The sequence below is a fragment of the Budorcas taxicolor genome, chromosome 19, assembly GCF_023091745.1.
Source record: "Budorcas taxicolor isolate Tak-1 chromosome 19, Takin1.1, whole genome shotgun sequence".
NCBI classification, from domain to species: Eukaryota; Metazoa; Chordata; class Mammalia; order Artiodactyla; family Bovidae; genus Budorcas; species Budorcas taxicolor.
The window spans coordinates 57,568,204-57,587,419 of NC_068928.1; the positions used below are offsets into that span (position 1 = coordinate 57,568,204).

The 19,216-nt window shown below is 50.3% G+C and overlaps 1 protein-coding gene across 2 annotated transcripts in view; it reads left to right on the forward strand.

The window, feature by feature from the left end:
- SLC39A11 (solute carrier family 39 member 11) overlaps window positions 1-19,216 on the forward strand; it is a 282,835-nt gene that overhangs the window by 101,266 nt on the left and 162,353 nt on the right. The window contains exon 5 of one of the 2 annotated variants that reach the window (XM_052658095.1): window positions 3,440-3,581. In XM_052658095.1, coding sequence (XP_052514055.1) covers window positions 3,440-3,581 — 142 coding nt within the window. The remainder of the gene's footprint in view (window positions 1-3,439; window positions 3,582-19,216) is intronic. The other variant, XM_052658096.1, reaches the window with a different exon arrangement.

Below are 19,216 nucleotides of genomic sequence, written 5' to 3' on the forward strand. Positions count from 1 at the left end.
TTCCCTTCCATGCGGCTCTTTGCTCAAATGCCACCTTCTCAGAGAGCCCTCTCTCAGCACTGTATCTGGAGGAGCCCTCCAGCTTTGCGTTTCATAATGAGACGCTGGAAGAAAGCCTGACACAGTACTAACAGTAAGTACTTACTTACTTACTGGAGCCCAGTACTTACAACAGTTGTGCTGTGTCACTATGGTTATGATTTTTTTCTCTAATCGACATTATCCCAACCAGCCCTCAGTTTTATAGTATATTGTGAGTTTATTGTCTGTCTCTGGAAGGACAAGGGACCTGGCTTTTTTGAATCGTCAGGACCTAGACTGGTTCTGGTGTGCAGTTGATACTTAATAAAAATTTGCCAAAGTAAAAATTTGCCAAATACCTGAAGGCAGGCAGACTTCCTGGAGGAAGCAGCAAAATTCTCTTGACCGTGAAGAGAGGGCCTGTGCGTTCTCAGCATGACTAGCAATAAAGAAAGGTTGTGAGCGTTCTCAGCCTTCTAAAGCGGAGTGTCTCAGCTTCAACACTGTTGGCATTTGGCCAGGTCACTCTCTGTGGTGGGGGCCACCCTGTGTGTTGTTTGGTGTTTAGTGGCATCCCCACTAGATGCCTGCACCTCCTCTTCCCCACCCCACACACAAAGCACCCGTTGCCAAATGTCCCCTGGGGAGCAGAGTCACCCCAGCTGAAAGCCACTGTTCTCAGTTAAAACCAGGGTCTCCCCAAGCTGTACCTGACTGATCGCCACCCACCCCCCACCCTCATCAAACCAGCTGCCCCAAGTGGATGAAGGCTTCCACATCCCTGCTGGAATGAAGTGGTTCCCTTTCCACATCCTTCCCCTGCTTCTGCCTCAATCACATTGTAAAAAGAAGTGAGACAAAGGAAGAAACACCAGTTGAGGCACACGCTTTCCAGGAGAAACGCGTCTTACAGCCGTGGTGGTGCCTCAGATGTCAGCGTGAGATGTAGGGTGAGAAATAATTAAAGCTTATGGACAAAGAGCCGCGACTGCGTGGCCCTCAGCATGTGGCAGGGATGCCAGCTGCCGCTGGGGGCGGGGTGGGGCCAGCCTGCTCCAAGGCCCTTCTGTCCCCAGGGGTCATCCATCTGCTGTGTCATCAGCCTTGACCCTTCAGCGGGATGCTCTCTTTATGCACCCTCCCAGCGACATTGCAGATGAGAGCCCACTGCCCCTAGGATTCTCCGGCGGGGGGGGCGGGGGGCACCTAAGAACTTCAATGAGGGCGGCTAGCACAGCGCCACGAGGCTTTTTTCCCTTGCATTTTAAAACAAGGTTAAAGGATGTGTCAGCGTCTTTATTAAAGTGCACGATAAAGGAACTCTATTCCATGACCTGTGATAAACCATAATGGAAAAGAATATGAAAAAGAGTGTGTATATGTGTGTAACTGAGTCACTTGGCTGGTCAAAACAAATTAACATTGTAAATCAACTCTACTTCAGTTTTGAAAAGTGCCATATAAAGAGCATTATAAATAAATGATGAGGACAAGAGAAATATATTGGAGGAGTCAGAGGACGTGAGAGGAAGGGTTTATATTTCACTTTTTACCTTTAGTTAGACAGAAATAATGAAGTAAAATATCTGAATCATTTCTCTTTCTGATCCCTGATGAGCAAGAAGGGTGTGTGTGTGTGTGTGTGTGTGTCTTTATGCAAGATGCAGCTAGGCATCACTTTTGTGAGATTCCCCTCTGAAACTTACCCAAGAAAACAGGTTTAGTGTTTGCTTATGAATAGACGCATTCCATGATTGGATGATTAAGCCTTCTCCTCTTCCCCTATGAGATCACACATTTTATTTGTTTATTTAATCCACTAAGTTGGCTATTTTTATTTTTATTATTTTTTCTTTTTACCAGCTTTATTGATGTTCACCCAAAGTGTACCATTAGCATATTGCGTCGTTATTTTAAAATTATGGTATAATATATGCTATGCTATGCTAAGTCACTTCAGTCGTGTCCGACTCGGTGCGACCCCATAGACGGCAGCCCACCAGGCTCCCCCGTCCCTGGGATTCTCCAGGCAAGAACACTGGAGTGGGTATATACATAACATTAAATCTGCCACTGTAACCATTTAAAGTGCATAACGCAGTGTCATTAACTGCATTCACAGTGCTGTGCAGCCGTCGCCACCGTCCATCTCCAGAACGTTATCACCCGAAACAGGAGCCCTGTGACCATTTAGCAGTAACTCCCGATTCCTCCTTCCCAGCCCCTGAAAGTGAAGAAGTGAAAGTGTTCCTTGCTCGGTCACGTCCAGCTCTTTGCGACCCCATGGACTGTAGCTCACCAGGCTCCTCTGTCCATGGGATGCTCCAGCAAGAATACTGGAGTGGGTTGCCATTCCCTTCTCCAGGGGATCTTCCTGACCCAGGGATCGAACCCAGGACTAACTGCATTGCAGGCAGATTCTTTACCATCTGAGCCCCCAGGGAAGTGCTGGTAACCTCTAGTTTCTGTCTCTGATTTTGCCTGTTCTAGGTATTTCATGTAAGTGGACTCATACAGTACTTGTCATTTTGAGGTACACACATTTTAAATGGAAACTTCTGTTTGTTTGGAACTATTTTGCCTGGTTTTCAGAAAATATCTGCCGTTTCCTTGCCATTGAGATGATTCTATTCACCTTCCGTTAGGTCCTAGGGGCCCTGTCGATGTCTTTGGAAGACAGACTCACAGCCCCATTGTAGACTCACTGGTTTGCCCCTCACTGGACTGTAAACTCCGTAAGAGCTAGAATTGGGTAGTTTACCAGGTGTCCAGAAAGTTGACAGTCAGTAAATATTTGTTCAGTAAACGTGGGGATCGAAATGAAGACTTTGCGCAGCTCATGCAAAGAAGAGTCAGAATAACTGGTGCTGGACAAAGCAGAAGGGCGACGTGCTGTAAGACCAACTGGGCTCAACTTCAGATGTGCCGTATCCTCCAGGACTCTCCCTTTCCTCCCTTTGAGATGCTTCTGTTTGCCTCTCATCCTCTTTTGATACCATGAGAAACCAGAAGATGCTGAATTCCTGGAAATTGCTGCCCTTGGTTCCTGTACTGAGGCCACCACTGGGCGGACCTGCTGTCCAGGCTTCTTTTGACGGTTCAGGAACTGATTCCCTTCTGCCCTCTGCCCTGCGGTGAGAGGAGAGAGGGATTTTGGGGTTTGCTCTTTCCCAGTGTGTGTTTTTCCCATTTCTAGGATCAGCACGGTTGCCTCCGATGCCAATTGTTGTCATCCCCAAAGTTCTGCAGCCAGAAAGCTTGTGGCCTTGCTCATGGCTCCTCCTGGCCTAACGGCTGGGTCCCAGGCAGCCGGTGCCCTCCGTGGAGATAAGCAGGTTGCCTGGGTCCCCAGGAGCCCGAGGGGCTGGGGGATGAAGGCAGAGGAGGTGCTATAGTGATGCCCTGCTTCTCGTTTCAGGGTGCAGCGGAAGACCCGCAGACGGCCCTGGCACTGAACTTGGACCCTGTGCTGACGAAGAAGTCTGACGCGGAGGGTGCCAGGATGCTCTTCCCCGAGAGCGAACTTTCCATCCGGATAGGTAGAGCGGGGCTTCTTTCAGGCAAGCTCCCTGCTGCAGACCGCGAGCTGAGTCAGACAGGAGAGACTGGAGCCAGGGGCGGGAGGGGTGGCCGGGACGTGCCAGCTGCTCCGTCCTGTCTTTGCCAGGCGCCCACCTCGCTGTCGCCTGGGGCTGGGCCAGCACACGCGCCTCCCCTCCACGTTGGTTCTCCAAACCACCTGCTTAGAGCACAGTATGGAACAGAACCTTTGGCTGTTTCCCCGACTTGGACAAGTGGGCCCGTGGGCTGCTCCGGTGGGTTTGGGCTGATTCGGGTTGCAGCGGACAGAGCTCTGTCCCTCTGTCTCCCCCTCTGATGGCCCTCTGGATGTTCCCTCCCACTGACGTGACTTTCATCTTTCTGGTTCATCTGGGGAACTTTGGGTCTTGTTTTCACTGATTCAGTCTGGAGCCTGAAAACCTGAAAACACTGATGGCAAAGCCATGCATTTTCTCTTAAGCTAGAGGGAGTGCGCCCTCTTGAGAGGAATCGGGGCGGGGGAGGTGCTATATTCCTGAATCTCCATGGGGGCAGTGCAGACTGGGTTGGTGCCCCCTGAGAAGGAGGTGAAGAATGATGCTGGTCTCCAGCCTCAGTGTAGACTTCCCCTTCCATGCCCTGTCATGGTTCACTTGGGGGAGTTGGCTACTTTAAGTGCCCGTTTGCACCAGGAGGGGTGGCTTCCTCTCTTTTCCTTTGGCTTTATTTAAGTCCCACGTCGCTGTGAAACGTTGTCCCTTTCTTTTCCTCTACTTCGGTAAATCCCAGACTCAGGAACTTAACCAAGCAAAGGATGCTGAAAGTGGCCGCCCCGTCCCTTGCTTGGAGTTCTTCTCTCTTAGAAGAATCGAGGAGAAAGAGACTGGTGACTGGCCACCGTCTTCACCTTTGTGGCTTAAGGGAGCAAGTCCTCTCACGTTTCCGGGCTGGCGTTTCAATTTGATATGTGTCTCTGAAATGATCCCTAATGATCCCTAACCTGGGGCGTAGAGATTCTACAGGAGGTACAGCCATGCTTCAGCCAGTTCTCAGCTATCTGTGCTCAGATTAGGTCCTGCAGGAATTATTCATGGAAACTTGAACACCTCTTCCTCTCGGGTTGAAGCTCATGGCCCCCCCCACCTCTTCCAATGTGGGATTTAATCAGGAAGTGAAAATTCATCCAACGAGAGCTCAAGCAACAGAGGGTCAGCACAAAAACTCTGCGCCCCGCGTCCAGTCGCACGTGTCATTCGTTTTCAAGTCAGCTCCGCTCGGGTGTGGTCTGCGGTCTTCCTTTTACTGGAGAGTCGAGCGGTGTCTGGTGAGCAGGGTGGGGCACCGTCCTCCAGTTAGGGCAGTCACTTTCCATGCTGAGTCGTGGGGACTCAGGAACAGAAGGCTTTCTGCCAGTTCTCCCCAGCTCTTGCACGTTGGATCTCCTGTGATCCCCAATGAAGATGTTATGGTCCTGACTCTGAGCCATCTCTAGGATGAAGGAGTTTGCCAGACTTTATTCTCTCCCCTTGTTTTCAATCTTCAAGGCCACAGGGGAAAGGTTCAGTGCCTGTCAATCAAAAAAGTAAAAAAGGGCATATACCTCTGGCTGATTCATGTTGGTGTGTGGCAGAAACCAACATAATATTGTAAAGCAATTATCCTTCAATTGAAAATAAATAAATTAAAAAAAGAAGTGTTGACAATACCATCTTCAAGGTCATTGTCAACTTGTAAATCATTAACAAATAAAATATGACTTAATTGAAGCAAAAAAAAAAAGTAGTAAAAAGAGATCCCTTTGACATGAAGCTTTTCCGACAGGACCGCGAGAATACAGGGCCAGTGGGACTGACCTTGGGTGGCCTCCGCCTGCCGTGGCTTGGGAGCAGGGTTTCGGTTCCCAGTCAGAACTAAGGTCAGGCCCCGGTGGTGAGAGCACCGAATCCGAGCCACTGGACCAGTGGCTGGTGATGAGACCCGGGCCCCTCCGGTTTGTAGAAAAGAACCTCATGAAGATGGAAATTAGTGAAACAAGTGAAGCGTTTATTAGGAGGAAGAGAGTCCAGTACGCGTGGACAGATGCGTGGGCAGGCTCAGAGGCACTCGTGCCCTCGTGGTAGTTAAATCACCTCTGCGGGGTGTTTCCTCCGGGTTTTCTCTGGCCCATCATCCTGCTCTGCCGAGTTCTGAGTCTGTGTTTGGTTTATCTCAGCGTCCTCCCTGCTGGCTTCCCCGCTGGCTCAGTGGTAAAGAATCCGCCAGCAGTGTGGGAGACCCAGGTTCGATCCCTGGGTTGGGAAGATCCCCTGGAGGAGGAAATGGCCACCCACTCCAGTATTCTTGCTGGGGTCATCCCTTGGACAGAGGAGCCTGGTGGGCTACATACAGTCCATCGGGTCGCTAAGAGTCAGACACGGCTCAGTGACTAACACTTCCTTTCAGGGTCTTCCTGCCTCAGGAGTTGACTTTGCTGGAAAGTCTCCCAGGCTTGCTGGACCTTCTTGGCCACTCCAGGGCGGGGTGGCGAGCAGAGGCTGCGTGGGAGGCGATGCCATCCTGTCCTCTGCTCAGAAGCACCTAGGCAGAGCCCGTTACCAGGTTACCAGGCAACCCTTGGTCACTGTTGCTAGCCATTCGGATCTGAGCGCTAATGCAGCCCGCGGAGGGTGGGGGGAGCGCAGAGATGGTTTGCGGAGCCCGAGGGAACCCAGCTACCTCCGGAAAGGTTGTTCCTCTTCTCGCCTGGGCACCCCTGTGGGTGTCAGGCGGTCGAGGACTTGAAAGTTGGTAATGGCTATTTGATGGCTGGCTGTGTACAGATCAAGTCTGAGCATGCCTGATTTGTACCATCTGGATCTGCCCTTAAGCTTGCTGTAAATGGAGCCCGGAGATTGGTTTAATGGGTGTTTGGTGAATAACATCAGCCTCTAAAAAATAATATTGGTGCTGCTGTTGTAATGTCCTGTAATTGGTTCAACAAGAGGAAAAGCCAGAAGGGCCGCTCTGCGAGACGGGTTCAGCTGCCTCCAGTCTCAGCAGCGGCTCTCGCCGGGAAAAGTATTTATGCGTTTACGATGCTTTCCTATGTACGTCTCAGTGCCAAACGTTTTACAAATCAACTGTTCTCAGGGCTGGGGGTATTCTTGGTCGCAGGTAGACCAGAAGTTCTTATAAATCAGTCTCTCTCTCCCACCTTCACCGCCGCCCCTCCCCCCGCAGCTGTGTATCTATCTCCAACCAACTTTCTTTTAATTAAGAAAATAATCACCCGGGTGACAACTATTAAGTAATTTTTCTTCCTCCTTCAGATCCCTGGCTCAGAGGTTAAAGCGTCTGCCTGGAATGCGGGAGACCCAGGTTCCATCCCTGGGTCGGGAAGATCCCCTGGAGAAGGAAATGGCAACCCACTCCAGTGCTCTTGCCTGGAGAATCCCATGGAGGGAGGAGCCTGGTAGGCTACAGTCCATGGGGTCGCAAAGAGTCGGACACGACTGAGCGGCTTCACTTTCACTTTCAGATCCCTTACGGCCCAGGTTTCCCTCTCAGACACAGACACTGCTTCTTGTCTCCCGTCTTTCCTCTAGGAAGTCCTGATGTGGCGTTTGCCCCATCGTGCCTGAACCCCCTTTTCGGAAGTCCTGATGTGGCATTCATCCCGTTGTACCTGGCCCCCCTTTCTCTGCGCCTGGTGTTTTTCACTTCATAACACATTTCGATTTCTGTTCTGGGAACATTCGCTGAAGCGTCCCATTCTTATTTTTGGCTGTGATCTTACCTAATTAGTCCCCTCTTGATGGCCTCTTAGGGTGTTTACCGTCTTTTGCTGTTAATGCAGCAGAGAGATTTTCACATGTGTTAACACATCTCTGTAGGCAGTTCTATGGTTGAGTAAATTCTGGAAATTAGGCCGGGGGTTCTGTACATCTGAAGCCCAGGAGTGGGTACCAAAGAGTCTGTGAACCTCTTGGAGCTTTATGCAGAAAGATCTGTGTTTTTCGAGGAATCTAGAAAAATGGCACTGATGAATAGAGACACAGGCGTTGAGAACAGACTTGCGGACACAGCGGGGGGGGGGGGGGGAGGGGGGAGGGGGGGGTGAGCTGGGAGAGTGGCGCTGCCGTGTGCATTGCCGTGGGCTAAAGGGATAGCTGGCGGGAAGCTGCTGTATAGCCGCTCAGCACTGTGTGATGACCTGAGGGGTGGGACGGGGTGTGGAAGAGTCGCTCCAAGGGAGGGAATATGTGTGCACATGTGGCTGAGTCACATTGTACAGCAGAAACTAACACACATTGTAAAGCAACTGTACTCCAATTTTTAAAAAAGATGCATTTTTGGAAGGCAAAGGTCTATAACGTCCATCACACTTCAGCTGGATTCATGACCTCCGTGTTTATCTAGAAACCTGGGTTTCTTCGCCTCAACAGCCCCATTCGGCTGCCAGTGAACTTTCTGTCTTTTTCCTTTCTCACGAGCACTCTGCTTAGGCTACGTGCTAAGTTGCTTCAGTCGTGTCTGACTCTTTGCAACCCCAAGGACCTTAGCACTCCCGTCCATGGAATTCTCCAGGCAAGAACACTGGAGTGGATTGCCATGCCCTCCTCCAGAGGATCCTCCCAAGCCAGGGATCAAACCCACGTCTCTTACGCCTGCCTGCTTTGACAGGCGAGTTCTTTACGTCTAGTGCCACCTGGGAAGTCACTCTTTAGGCTGAAAGTGAAAGTGAGTGTGTTAGTTGCTCAGTGTGTCCAACTCTTTGTGACCCTATGGACTGTAGCCCACCAGGCTCCTCTGTCCGTGGGATTCTCCAGGCAAGAATGCTGGAGTGGGGTGCCATGTCCTTCTCCAGGGGCTCCTCCTAACCCAGGGATCGAACCTGCATCTCCTGCATTGCAGATGGATTCTTCACCATCTGAGCCACCAGCGGAACCCAAGAATACTGGAGAGGGTAACCTGTCCCTTCTCCACGGATCTTCCTGACCCAGAAATTGAACCGGGGTCTCCTGCATTGCAGGCAGATTCTTAATCGGCTGAGCTACCAGGGAAGGTAATTGTTAACTTCCCCATTTCCTTAAGTTGTTTGTTCTGAGAGGAAGCTGAAACTCTCCAAGATTTTTTTTTTTTTTTATGGATCCATTAGCATGCCAGATGGAAAATTGAATATAATTTTGTGTTTCTGTGGAAGGAACAGAAGTAGGCATTATTTTCCAGGAGAGAAAGAGGTGGATTTAATTTGGGAAATTAGTTGTGAAGCGGCTTCTATTTATTATCCGTGAACCTTTTCAAAGCTGGTTGGGGGAGACATGAATGGGGATTCAAATCAGGCAAGCCCAAGCCGTAAGAAACTCCTGTAAGAGACACATTCTCCCTTGATGTCTTACTCTGTTATGTCAGGAGAATTCAGCTGGCAAAGATAACTCTACCTGAACAGCCTGGCAGACGAGAAACCGCGTTTTGCAAAATGAAACCGATGCAGACGTAGCTTTAAGTGGGTTGTGAATTTGGAGAAATTTACCACCCCTGGCCACAAGCATTTGTTTGTTTCTTAGTCTAAAATCTTGAATTCCTGGTTGCTTATGCTCTGGCCTTGTTGGGTGGCATTTTCTCGTAGAACTAGAACTGGTCTTGGGAGACAGAATTGGCCTCTTTCTGCCCAAGGTTCCTGAGTGTCCCAGCCTCAGATGAGCGCCTACAGGATGGCTCACTCCGCGTCGCGATGGAGCAGGGATGCTCTCCGATGCCCATCTCCCTCCGCAGGGCACCCCCAGCTGCTCTCCAGGTACCCTGCGGTCCTCTTTCAATCAGAGCTTGGAATCATTCCTCTCCCCCATATCTCTCGTTAAACATCCTCCCTTTGGTGCCTCTGGAAAAAAGATTTGATCAGCCGTTGAATGTGGAGGCATCCGCCATGGACAGTGTTTCACTCCTGGTTGTGTGTTTGCATTTTAACCAGGGACACTTTCTTCTTCTTCTTTTTAATGTTATATTATTATTATGTGGCACGAGAACACTTAGGTGCTTCGTGTGGGGTCTAGTTCCCGGCCCAGGGATGGAACCTGGTCCCCCATGCACCGAGAGCCTGGAGTCTTAGCCACAGAAAGGTGAACCCAACAGATGGGTTTTCACACTGGCTGGCCTTTGGAGGATTATGGTTTTCGGCACACACATGGGGCCTGGGGGGCAGCCAGTCGCTCTGGGGGTGAACTCCCTTCTTGGGGGACAGTTGTCTGTTCTCTCTGTAAGATCAGCCTCCTGTATCCAGCTCCCAACTCCTAGATTTCCTCAGCACTGAAATTCTTCCCAATAGTTCAGTCCTAGGGAAGCAAAGAGGGCTTATTTAAGCAGCTTCAAGCTTCCTCTGACAGATCTTCTAATTTTCCAAGTCTTCCTTGACTTCTGTCACTGACATTTCCAGTCAGATTTAGTACACTTAAATTTGTGTGTTTTAAAAAAAATTTTTTATTTTGTATTGGGGTGTAGCCGATTAACAATGTTGTGATAGTTTCAGGTGGACAGCGACGGGACTCAGCCGTCCACACTCATGTTTCCATTCTCCCCCAAACCCCCCTGCCATCCAGCCTGCCACACAACATTGAGCAGAGTCCCCTGTGCTGTACAGGAGGTCTTTGTTGGTTATCCATTTGAAATATAGCAGAGTACTTTGATCAGGAGTCAGATGTAGCTCTTTTTCTTAAATGACTAGGTTTCCAAAATAATGTGTTTAGGGATGTCTCTGAGATGATATTAGTAATTTTGAATTTGTATCAGTGAGATCTCTACAGATAAAGAATAACTTCACAGTTGCTCATGTAAATTTAATGCCTTGGCATGTGGTTTTAGCAATTCGACTTTTTCTTTTTTCCTGTGATTGGCTGGTTAGGGGACATTTTCCAGTCTTCTCCTGGCCTCACCGAGCGGAATTGCCCGGGACCTGAAAAGCAGACAAGCCTTGCTTTTGTTACGCCCTTTCTGGGCCAAGGGCCGTAACCGGGTTTCTTCATTTAAAGGGCTGTGAACCAAACCTGTCAGCACGTGGCAGCAGCACTGTGGATATTAAATGTGCCACGATTTCATAGCAAAAAAACCAAACCCAAACAAAAAATATTTTGCCGAAGGATAAAGGATAAAAATATTTTGCCGAAGGACTGAGGGCAGCAGGAGAAGGGGGCGACAGAGGATGAGATGGTTGGATGGCATCATCAGCTCAGTGGACATGAGTCTGAGCAAGCTCTGGGAGACAGTGAAGGACAGGGAAGCCTGGTATGCTGCAGTCCCTGGGGTCGCAAAGAGTCGGACACGACTAAGTGAACAATAACAACAAAGGATAAACAGCAAGTTCAACAGTAATAATTACCAGGAGCTCTTTAGCACCATGAATGTTTAATAAGAGAAGTAACGCAGAAACACCCTCTGGGACTGGGCTCTGTGTGGGAGGCCTGAGTGAGCATCCGCGTGTCTCAGCTCAGGAGAGCATTGTTACATGGATACTTTTTATAGATTTTTTCGCGTCGGAGTAGTGTAATGTTCTGCCTACCTACTGTTTAGCACTGCAACAACACTTTTCCTGTTTATCTGCTTTTAGGCTGTCAGTGTGCAGTGCATTTTTCAGGAGGCCTGGGCCCAGAGGCAGTTTGGAGCTTAAGGCAATGGCACCCCACTCTAGCAGTCTTGCCTGGAAAATCCCATGGGCAGAGGAGCCTGGTGGGCTGCAGTCCATGGGGTCGCTAAGAGTCGGACACGACTGAGCGACTTCACTTTCACTTTTCACTTTCATGTATTGGAGAAGGAAATGGCAGCCCACTCCAGTGTTCTTGCCTGAAGAATCCCAGGGATGGGGGAGCCTAGTGGGCTGCTGTCTATGGGGTCGCACAGAGTTGGACACGACTGAAGCGACTTAGCTTAGCTTAGCTTATGCATTTCCTAGGTGGCTCAGGGATAAAGAATCCTCCTGGCAATGCAGGAGAGCAGGGTTCGATCCCTGGGTCAGGAAGATCCCCCTGGAGAAGGGAATGGCAACCCACTCCAGTATTCTTGCCTGGAGCATCCCATGGACAGAGGAGCCTGGTGGGCTACAGTCCATGGGGTCGCCTGTCAGGGCTGCCGTAACGAAGGACTGCTGGGTGAGCAGCTTGTGCAGCAGAAATACATTTTCTCACAGTTCTGGGGTCTTGAGGTCTCAGGTCCGGGAGTGGGCAGGGTGCTTTCTTCGCAGGCATCTCCCCGTGGTGTGTTGACGGCCGCCTTCTCCCTGCGTCCTCAGCTGGCCTTCCCTCTGCCTGTCTGTGTTCCTCTGCTTACCAGTCCTATTGGATCAGGGTCCACCTCGATGACCTCGTTATAATGTAATTACCTCTCTAAAGACCCTGTTTCCAAACACAGTTAAATGCTGAGTCCTGGGGATTAGGGCTTCAGTGCGTGCATTTGAGGGGACACAGCTCAGCCCCTAATAGCGCCTGATTTCTTCAAAACATTGCCTTCTTATGGATGGTAACCCCCTGAAGGACCATTGCGTGGCAAGGGCACTGGCGTGGTTCCCTCCGTCTCCCCCTTCCTTCCTTCCTCCCTTGTTCCCTTCCTTCCTTTCTCCTCCCTCCCCTTCCTTCTTCCTCCCTTCCTCCTCCCTTCCTCTCCTTTCTATCTCTTTGATTCCTTCACTGTATTTCCACCTCCTTATCTGTTCTTCCCATGCTTGGACGCACTGGGAATGCTGAGTCATCAGTGTGGAGAACGGCACTGATGAGGCTGGAGAGTTTCTCGAGGCAGAAAGCAGAGACAGAGTCAGGTGATCTGAAGTCCCGTCTTGTAAGACCGCGGGCAGGTGTGCAGTCCCCCCTAGAGGAATTACTCAGCTGACTTTGGGGGGGATTCATGGTCTCACACAGTGGAATGGATAGGCGTGCTCTCCTGACGGTTCATCTCCCAGGGCTGCCGTATGACGTTCCACTAACTGTGCGTCTTCACAGAAACGGATGCTCTCACAGCTCCAGAGGCTGGAATTTTGAAATCAAAGCGTCCACAGGGTCAGGCTGTTTAACAGCTTCATGGGTTCTAGTAACTTCTGGTGGCCCCGGCACTCCTTGGCTTGCAGCCGCAAACCTCCAGTCTCGAGCACGGTTGTCACGTGGCCTTCTTCCCTGTGTGCCTGTCTGTGCCTCAGTGTCTAAATCTTCCTCTGCTTACATAAAGACCCCAACTGTCGGACCCGCCCTAACCCACTCTGCCCACTTCTTAACTTGTCCCATCTGCAGACTCTTATTTCTAGGTGAGATCCCAGGCTGAGGCACCTTCCGGTGGAGGGGGACACGTTTCAGCCCGGTCCCCTCACCAGCCCCACCCTCTGCTCCTCTGTGGCCAGGCCGTAGGAGCTTGGTTATTTGTCAGGGGAGGGGCGGTGGTGGTGGGTGGGGAGCTTCTGTCATGCACATGGGAAGGGAGAGGGGAAACATGGAGAGGAATCCCGAGGCGCCTAATCCTGGCAGTCTTAAAGCCCCCACTTAATTCACTGGAGCCTTCAGGGCAGCTGGCAGGACTCTGAAATATTCATTAAGCGTCTACCAAGGAGTTAGGGATACTATTTCCTTTTGCAACATTTAACATTTGCTGGGCTAGCAGGTTCCATCATATTTATTAGAATTCTGACACATTCGTTTCAGCTCATAAGTCTATTAAACAGTGAAATGTGTTTTTAATGTGCTTTTGGGAAACAGCAGACAAGAGTGTTGGGCAGCCCCAGCTCCTGTTAGGATGCTCCTGCCAAGCTTTCATTACCCAGAGAACCGGTGCTGTTGCCAACGCCCGTCAGCCCGGCACTTTCCAGATCTTTTTTTTTTGTTTGTTTTTTCAGATGTTATTTTTTGCACAAGCTCCTTAAGCTGAAGAGGCATAGGTGGCACTTTGGTTTCAAGTATTTAAGATCTCAAGGAGCCCTTTCTACCTATTCAGTCCCATCTCAATTGTTTATTTCCTCCCCACCTCTTGCCTTTTGGCTTTTACGGAAAGGGCCAAGAAGGATGGAGTAGGAAATGGCAACCCACTCCGGTATTCTTGCCTGGAAAATTCCATGGGCAGAGGGGCCTGGCGGGCTAGTGTCCTTGGTGTCACAAGGAGGGACAGAGTGGCGGTGGGTTATGGTCCGAGACCTTGGTGTCTGAGCGCAGGGCCTTGGGCGCAGCCTCCCGGGTGAGCGGAGGTGGTGGCAGGCAGGGCTGCTGTGGGCTGCAGGTGTCTTTTCTGAGCGTCGCCTGGGCAGCCTGTGTGGTCCTGCAGGGTGTTGCCGTGGTAACCTTTCCCCTTCCCTGCTGCGGTCCACCAGGACGTCTCTGCTTGGTGAGCTGGATGGCGCCCTTTGTCTGTTTCATCTCACCTGGCCTCTTCTCCCTCAGCCCCTGCCTCTCTCCTGGTCTCTCTCTCTCACCTGCGTCTTCCTGTCTCGCTGTCCGCATCCCTCCTCCTCTCCTCTCTCCAGTGACCTGTCCCTCTTCCCTCCTCCCTCTCCCTCAGCATGGAGGGTCCTTGGAGGATTCTCCCGGGCTCTGTCGGGCCCCGCAGTGCTGTTTGCAGCCCCGGAGCAGCGGATCCTGGTAGTGCAGTAACTGGAAAAGCTCTTCAGAGGTGCTTTCTTGCCCCTGTGCGTAGAGATCCCCGGGGGCAGATTCCACCCGGGGGCCCCTCCCCTCTTCCTAGAAAACCCAATCTGGGTGAAGCTTTCCTCCAGGCTTTGCTTCTGGCTGGTTTTGCAGAACGGAAGCTCATCCACTGGCAGCGCTAATTAAACTCATCCAGGCGAAATGTGGACAGGGTCCCCGCCAGACATTTGGGGTGGAGCGCCGTGACAAGTGCAGACACTGTGGGGTCTGTTATGGAGGCCCTGCCTCTCCTTCAAGTCATCCTTCAAGCGTCTCCGTGACAATCCTCCAACCCACCTGTCACCCAGCCAGACTTGATTAGCGTTATTAACCACCTGGTGTTGAATTTTTCTTGCTTCTCACGTGTCTCCTGCAGACAGGGGATAAAGAAAATTAGCATGTTAATTTCCTTTCTCTCGGGGTCTTCTGTTGCAATACAACCAGGGGGCTCTGGCTGTACCCTGCTTCTCCCCTTTTCTCCTCTCCACCTGTCTTAGGGCTAGAAAAGGACAGTAGGGATGCGGATAAAGACTCCACGCTGGCATCTAACGGGATCCTATTAGCTGACCTAGACTTCAGAGTCGATTTTTTTGCTAGCGATTGGATTAAGCGGTCGCTCAGCCAATTTTCAGGATCCAGGGAGTGGCGTGAAGCCTTGGAGGCATTATGTTTAACAACAAAGGGAAGAGAAGAGGCTACAAGTCGATGGAAATTGAAACGCCTCTCCTGGAACTAACGAGCTGCTGCGGGGAAGTCGTGGGACCCCACAAGCTTGTTTAAAATTCTGACTGTGGGAGGCTGCACAGACGCGGGTTTTGATCATACAGCTTGATGGGCAGAGCAGGACATGGTGACTCATGGTGACTCTTTTGTATTCTGAAAGTCTGATTAGGGGGCTCCAGGGCTGTGGGACCTCTGTTTTTCTCACCTCGTCTCCATTTCCTCCCACTCTTTTTTCCTATTTAAATTATGTGTGCAAATTCAGGGATGTTTGAATATCACATCACAGTGGGTCCACCGAGGTAGACAAGCACGCATCCTTTCACAGGAGAGGACCCTTCACCACCACATGTCAAACACAGAGATGCCTCTTATCTTCTAAGTACCATTGTCTTCTTTGAACCCATCAAAGAACCCATTTAACAAGAATTAAATGTTGAGTTTCTCAGGGCTCCCAGACCCCTGGGACACCTCTGGAGGGAGCAGGAAGGGAAGAGAGTCACTTGCCTCGATTCCTATCTCCCTCCCCTTAAGAAATACAGAAGCAACTTGAAACTTACAATGTGAAGTTTCAGTATAAAAACAATTTTTTTAATTGAGTAGGAATGTTGGCTCCAAATGAGGGGGCAGGTGTGTTGTCTAAGGTTGTTGTGGTGTCTGTGTAGATGCCCTGAAGTAGCTACCGGCCTCCTTCTTATTTGGACCCTCACAGGGTGACCCTCCTAAGCCATCATTCTCAAAATGCCTGCCATGACCTTTGTTGTGGGACGGAGACCCCCTGAGTACTTGATGAAAGCCACAGACTGTCGGGTTATTGGCATTTGGGGAGGGACAGTTCTTCGTGGTGGAGCCGTGTCCGGAACTTTTCATCTGCTCTTCACTTCAGCCTGATCCCCCCGAGTCCCTGAGGATGTGGGTCAGGAGCAGAGAAGAGCCACTCGGGGCAAAATCTTGGCCCCGGTCCCCCAGGTGCCAAATAAGAAAAGTACAGAGTTTGGAGGAAACAGAAACAAATGGCTTTATCTTCGCCTGGCAAAGATGAACACACAGCAGGCTGGCATCTCAGGGCCTGTGCCCTCCTCTGGGAATGGGGAGAGGCTCTGTATCCTCGGGAGGGTCTTGTCTATTTTTCTTTTTTTCTGCAAGTTTATAGCCAAAAGCCTGTGTCAAATGCCTCTGCAACCCAGTGTGGTGTCTTCGAAGTTATCAGCTGTGAGCGTCTTCCTTTTGAGATGCAGAGCCATACAAGGGAGCCTAGGGGTAGGAGTGTGCCCAGTGCAGACTGTAATTTATGTGGACTCAGAGAGGAAGTAGCCTGGCGAAGGACAAGTCCAGCTACAACGGTTTGTTAGTAGTAGCAGCTAAAGAAGAGCCAAGACTGTTTAACTCTTGCAGGCTTGTTTGGCTGTATGTGCCAAAGGCTGTTCACTCATTTCTGTTTTTGCTACAACACCATTGTGTTAGCTACTCAGTAGTGCCTAACTCTTTTGGACCCCATAGACTATAGTCTGCCAGGCTCCTCTGTCCATGGGATTTCCCTGGACTGGGATTGCCCTGCCCTTCTCCAGGGGATCTTCCCGACCCAGGGATCGAACCCAGGACTCCCAAATTGCAGGCAGATCCTTTACCATCTGAGTCACCAGGGAAGCCCACCACACCCCTGAATCCTATGCTGAGGTGCCCAGTAGCTCCCTTTTGGGGTCGAAAAATAACAACTGGTTAAAAATTAGTAAAACTGACATGTCAGCCAATACCGAAGAACTCATCTGAACAAATGAGTTTGGACTCCCTGGAAGCCATGGAATGGTGAGGATGGTGATGTTTGGAAAACTTTTGGGAGTTTCTTAGGAGGCTTCTGAGGGTTGATTTACAATTCCAAGTTTCTTTTGGAGAAAAAAAAAACAAACTATCTTTTGGTGGTTGGGCACGATTTTTTTTTAACAACAGCAACCATCTCAAAATAACTTTCTTCCCCCCAAAGACTCAAGATAGTTATTCTGAAGCCAGAGAAGTCGACAGCCATTTGCCCTGGCTGCCCTGCAGCAGAGACCACCAGGGTTTCCCAAGGCAAACCCACCCCCTACACTGTGGTTGAAGACATTCTCATAGCTCTTTGCAACCCCATGGACTGCAGCCCACCAGGTCCTCTGACCATGGGATTCTCTAGACAAGCACACTGGAGTGGGTTGTCATGCCCTCCTCCAGGGGATCTTCCTGACTCAGGGATTGAACACGCAACTCAAGTCTGCTGCGTTGGCAGGCCGATGCTCTACCACTAGCACCACCTGAGACACCCATATACCCCCCTACTTATGTCTAAACTGGTTCCGGCAGTGTTTGGTGGATATCATACGTTTATAAACTGTTTAGTAAGACCTTTTGAAAATTGCCATCCAGGCCAAACTTATTACCATCACTCTCTCTACCAAAATGGAAAATAATCCAGGTTCCGACTTGCGGTCCATTTCTTGAAAACATAATCCAGTGGTGTGAAAATCTGCAGCAACACAAGCATTTGAAGAGGTCCTTGAAGTTCATCCTGACCAGGTTTGTCCTTGTCAACCGAGCTCTCTGAAAATGAATATCGGCCAGATCGTGCATCCCCAGTGGTTCACTAGGGCAAAGCCGAATGTCGCAGTTGCGACCCCAGAGGCCACGCTGCCTGGGCACCCTGGAAGCTTGGACTCTACCCCAGGTGGGGTCCTCGCGGTTCAGAGGGCTCTGAACATCTCTTCCTCCGGGTTGTCGATTGTGGGCCTTCTCTCCGTTTCTGCAGATGCACTTCTGGGCTTTCTGGGCTCCGTGTAGGTTATCAGAGCTTCTCCAGGATGCCCATCGCTGTTGCTGTGGACTGAGAACCTCTCTCTGCCCATCTTTATGGTCATGGGAAAGTGGTTTGTGTGCTTGTTTGGTTTGGTTTTTCTAAAAAAGCTTGCCCCTTTCCTGCCAGTCCCTATTCTGTACCTTTTAAACAGTTTTGTCAGGGTGGGCAGAGCACATTCTCCTGCTGCTGCCCTCCATTCTGGCATCTGCCCTGGAAAATTGGGACATTTGTGGTTGGCCCGGATGGATAATGTGGAGGAGTGTGTTCTGTGAAACCAGCCTTAGAGGTGTGACTTGGGATGAGACAGAGGATGAGATGGTTGGATGGCATCACCAACTCAATGGACTTGAGTTTGAGCAAACTCCAGGAGATAGTGAAGGACAAGAAATCCTGGTATGCTGCAGTCCATGGGGTCATAAAGAGTTGGACGTGACTTAACAACTAAACAAAAAAAAACAACATCAATACTGAAGTTATTTGCACAAGAGTAGAATTAGGGGGAAGTTGATGTTGATTAGAAGGCACTTTTCTTCCTTCACTCTACGTTTATTCTAAGGCCAGTTGTGGTCAACCCACTGAATTTCTTCCTTCTATATTTTCTGGGACTTCTGTCAAGTACCAGACTCTGGCCAAGGCTGGGGATGGTGGTGGTGGTCTAAAGTGTTGCCCATGTGACCAGCTCCTGAGCACAGGTGAAGGAGCTCGAGGATGTTGGCCTTTTGGTCGGGCACACCGGGGTTCCCATTTCAGCGCCGCCCACCCAGTGGCTTTGGTGAGATGATCCGTGTCTCTGATCCCTAGTTTTCTCATCTGTAGAATGGGCATACCAACACTCCCATTCATGCTTGTTCCGGATGAGATGACATTACTGAGCACCTGCCCGGGGTTTGGTCCTCTTTGCTGCTGCAACAGAAACTGGCGTTTTGCTTGTTGCTGCCTCTCTTGCGTTGCCTCAATCAGCACCCAGAGGGTTGGTGAACCTCAGGGCCTAGATTAGCATGAGTGAGGCAGGAGAGAGCCACTCATATCTCCAGTATATTTTCAAGTTTTGTGAATTTTTTGAAAATATCTTTGACAAGATATGGTATATATATATGTTCGGGACGCCAAGTCCGATTTAATCTAGTCTCGTGCGTTGTATTTGAGTGTTAAAGCTCTTTTAATTTATTTTTTTGTTTGTTTGTTTGTTTAGGGACACAGGTGAGGGGCTGTAGGCAAAGCACTCACTGGGCTGGCCTCCAGCGCCTCTCCTGTGCACTGCCCACACCTTGAATTTGGGTGCTGGGGTCACTGTCTCCCTCCCAGCCTGCTGAAACCAGCTCATAGGATCCTTAGGAAAGCAAAATGAAAGGTCCTGTCCTGATGTCCTTATGCAGACCACCTCTGGTTGGGACATCAAGGGATCTGCCGTCGCCTGGCCTCAGCAGGGGGGTTTGTGCATGCGTGCTCAGTCATGTCCGACTCTTTGTGACCCCATGGACTGTAGCCC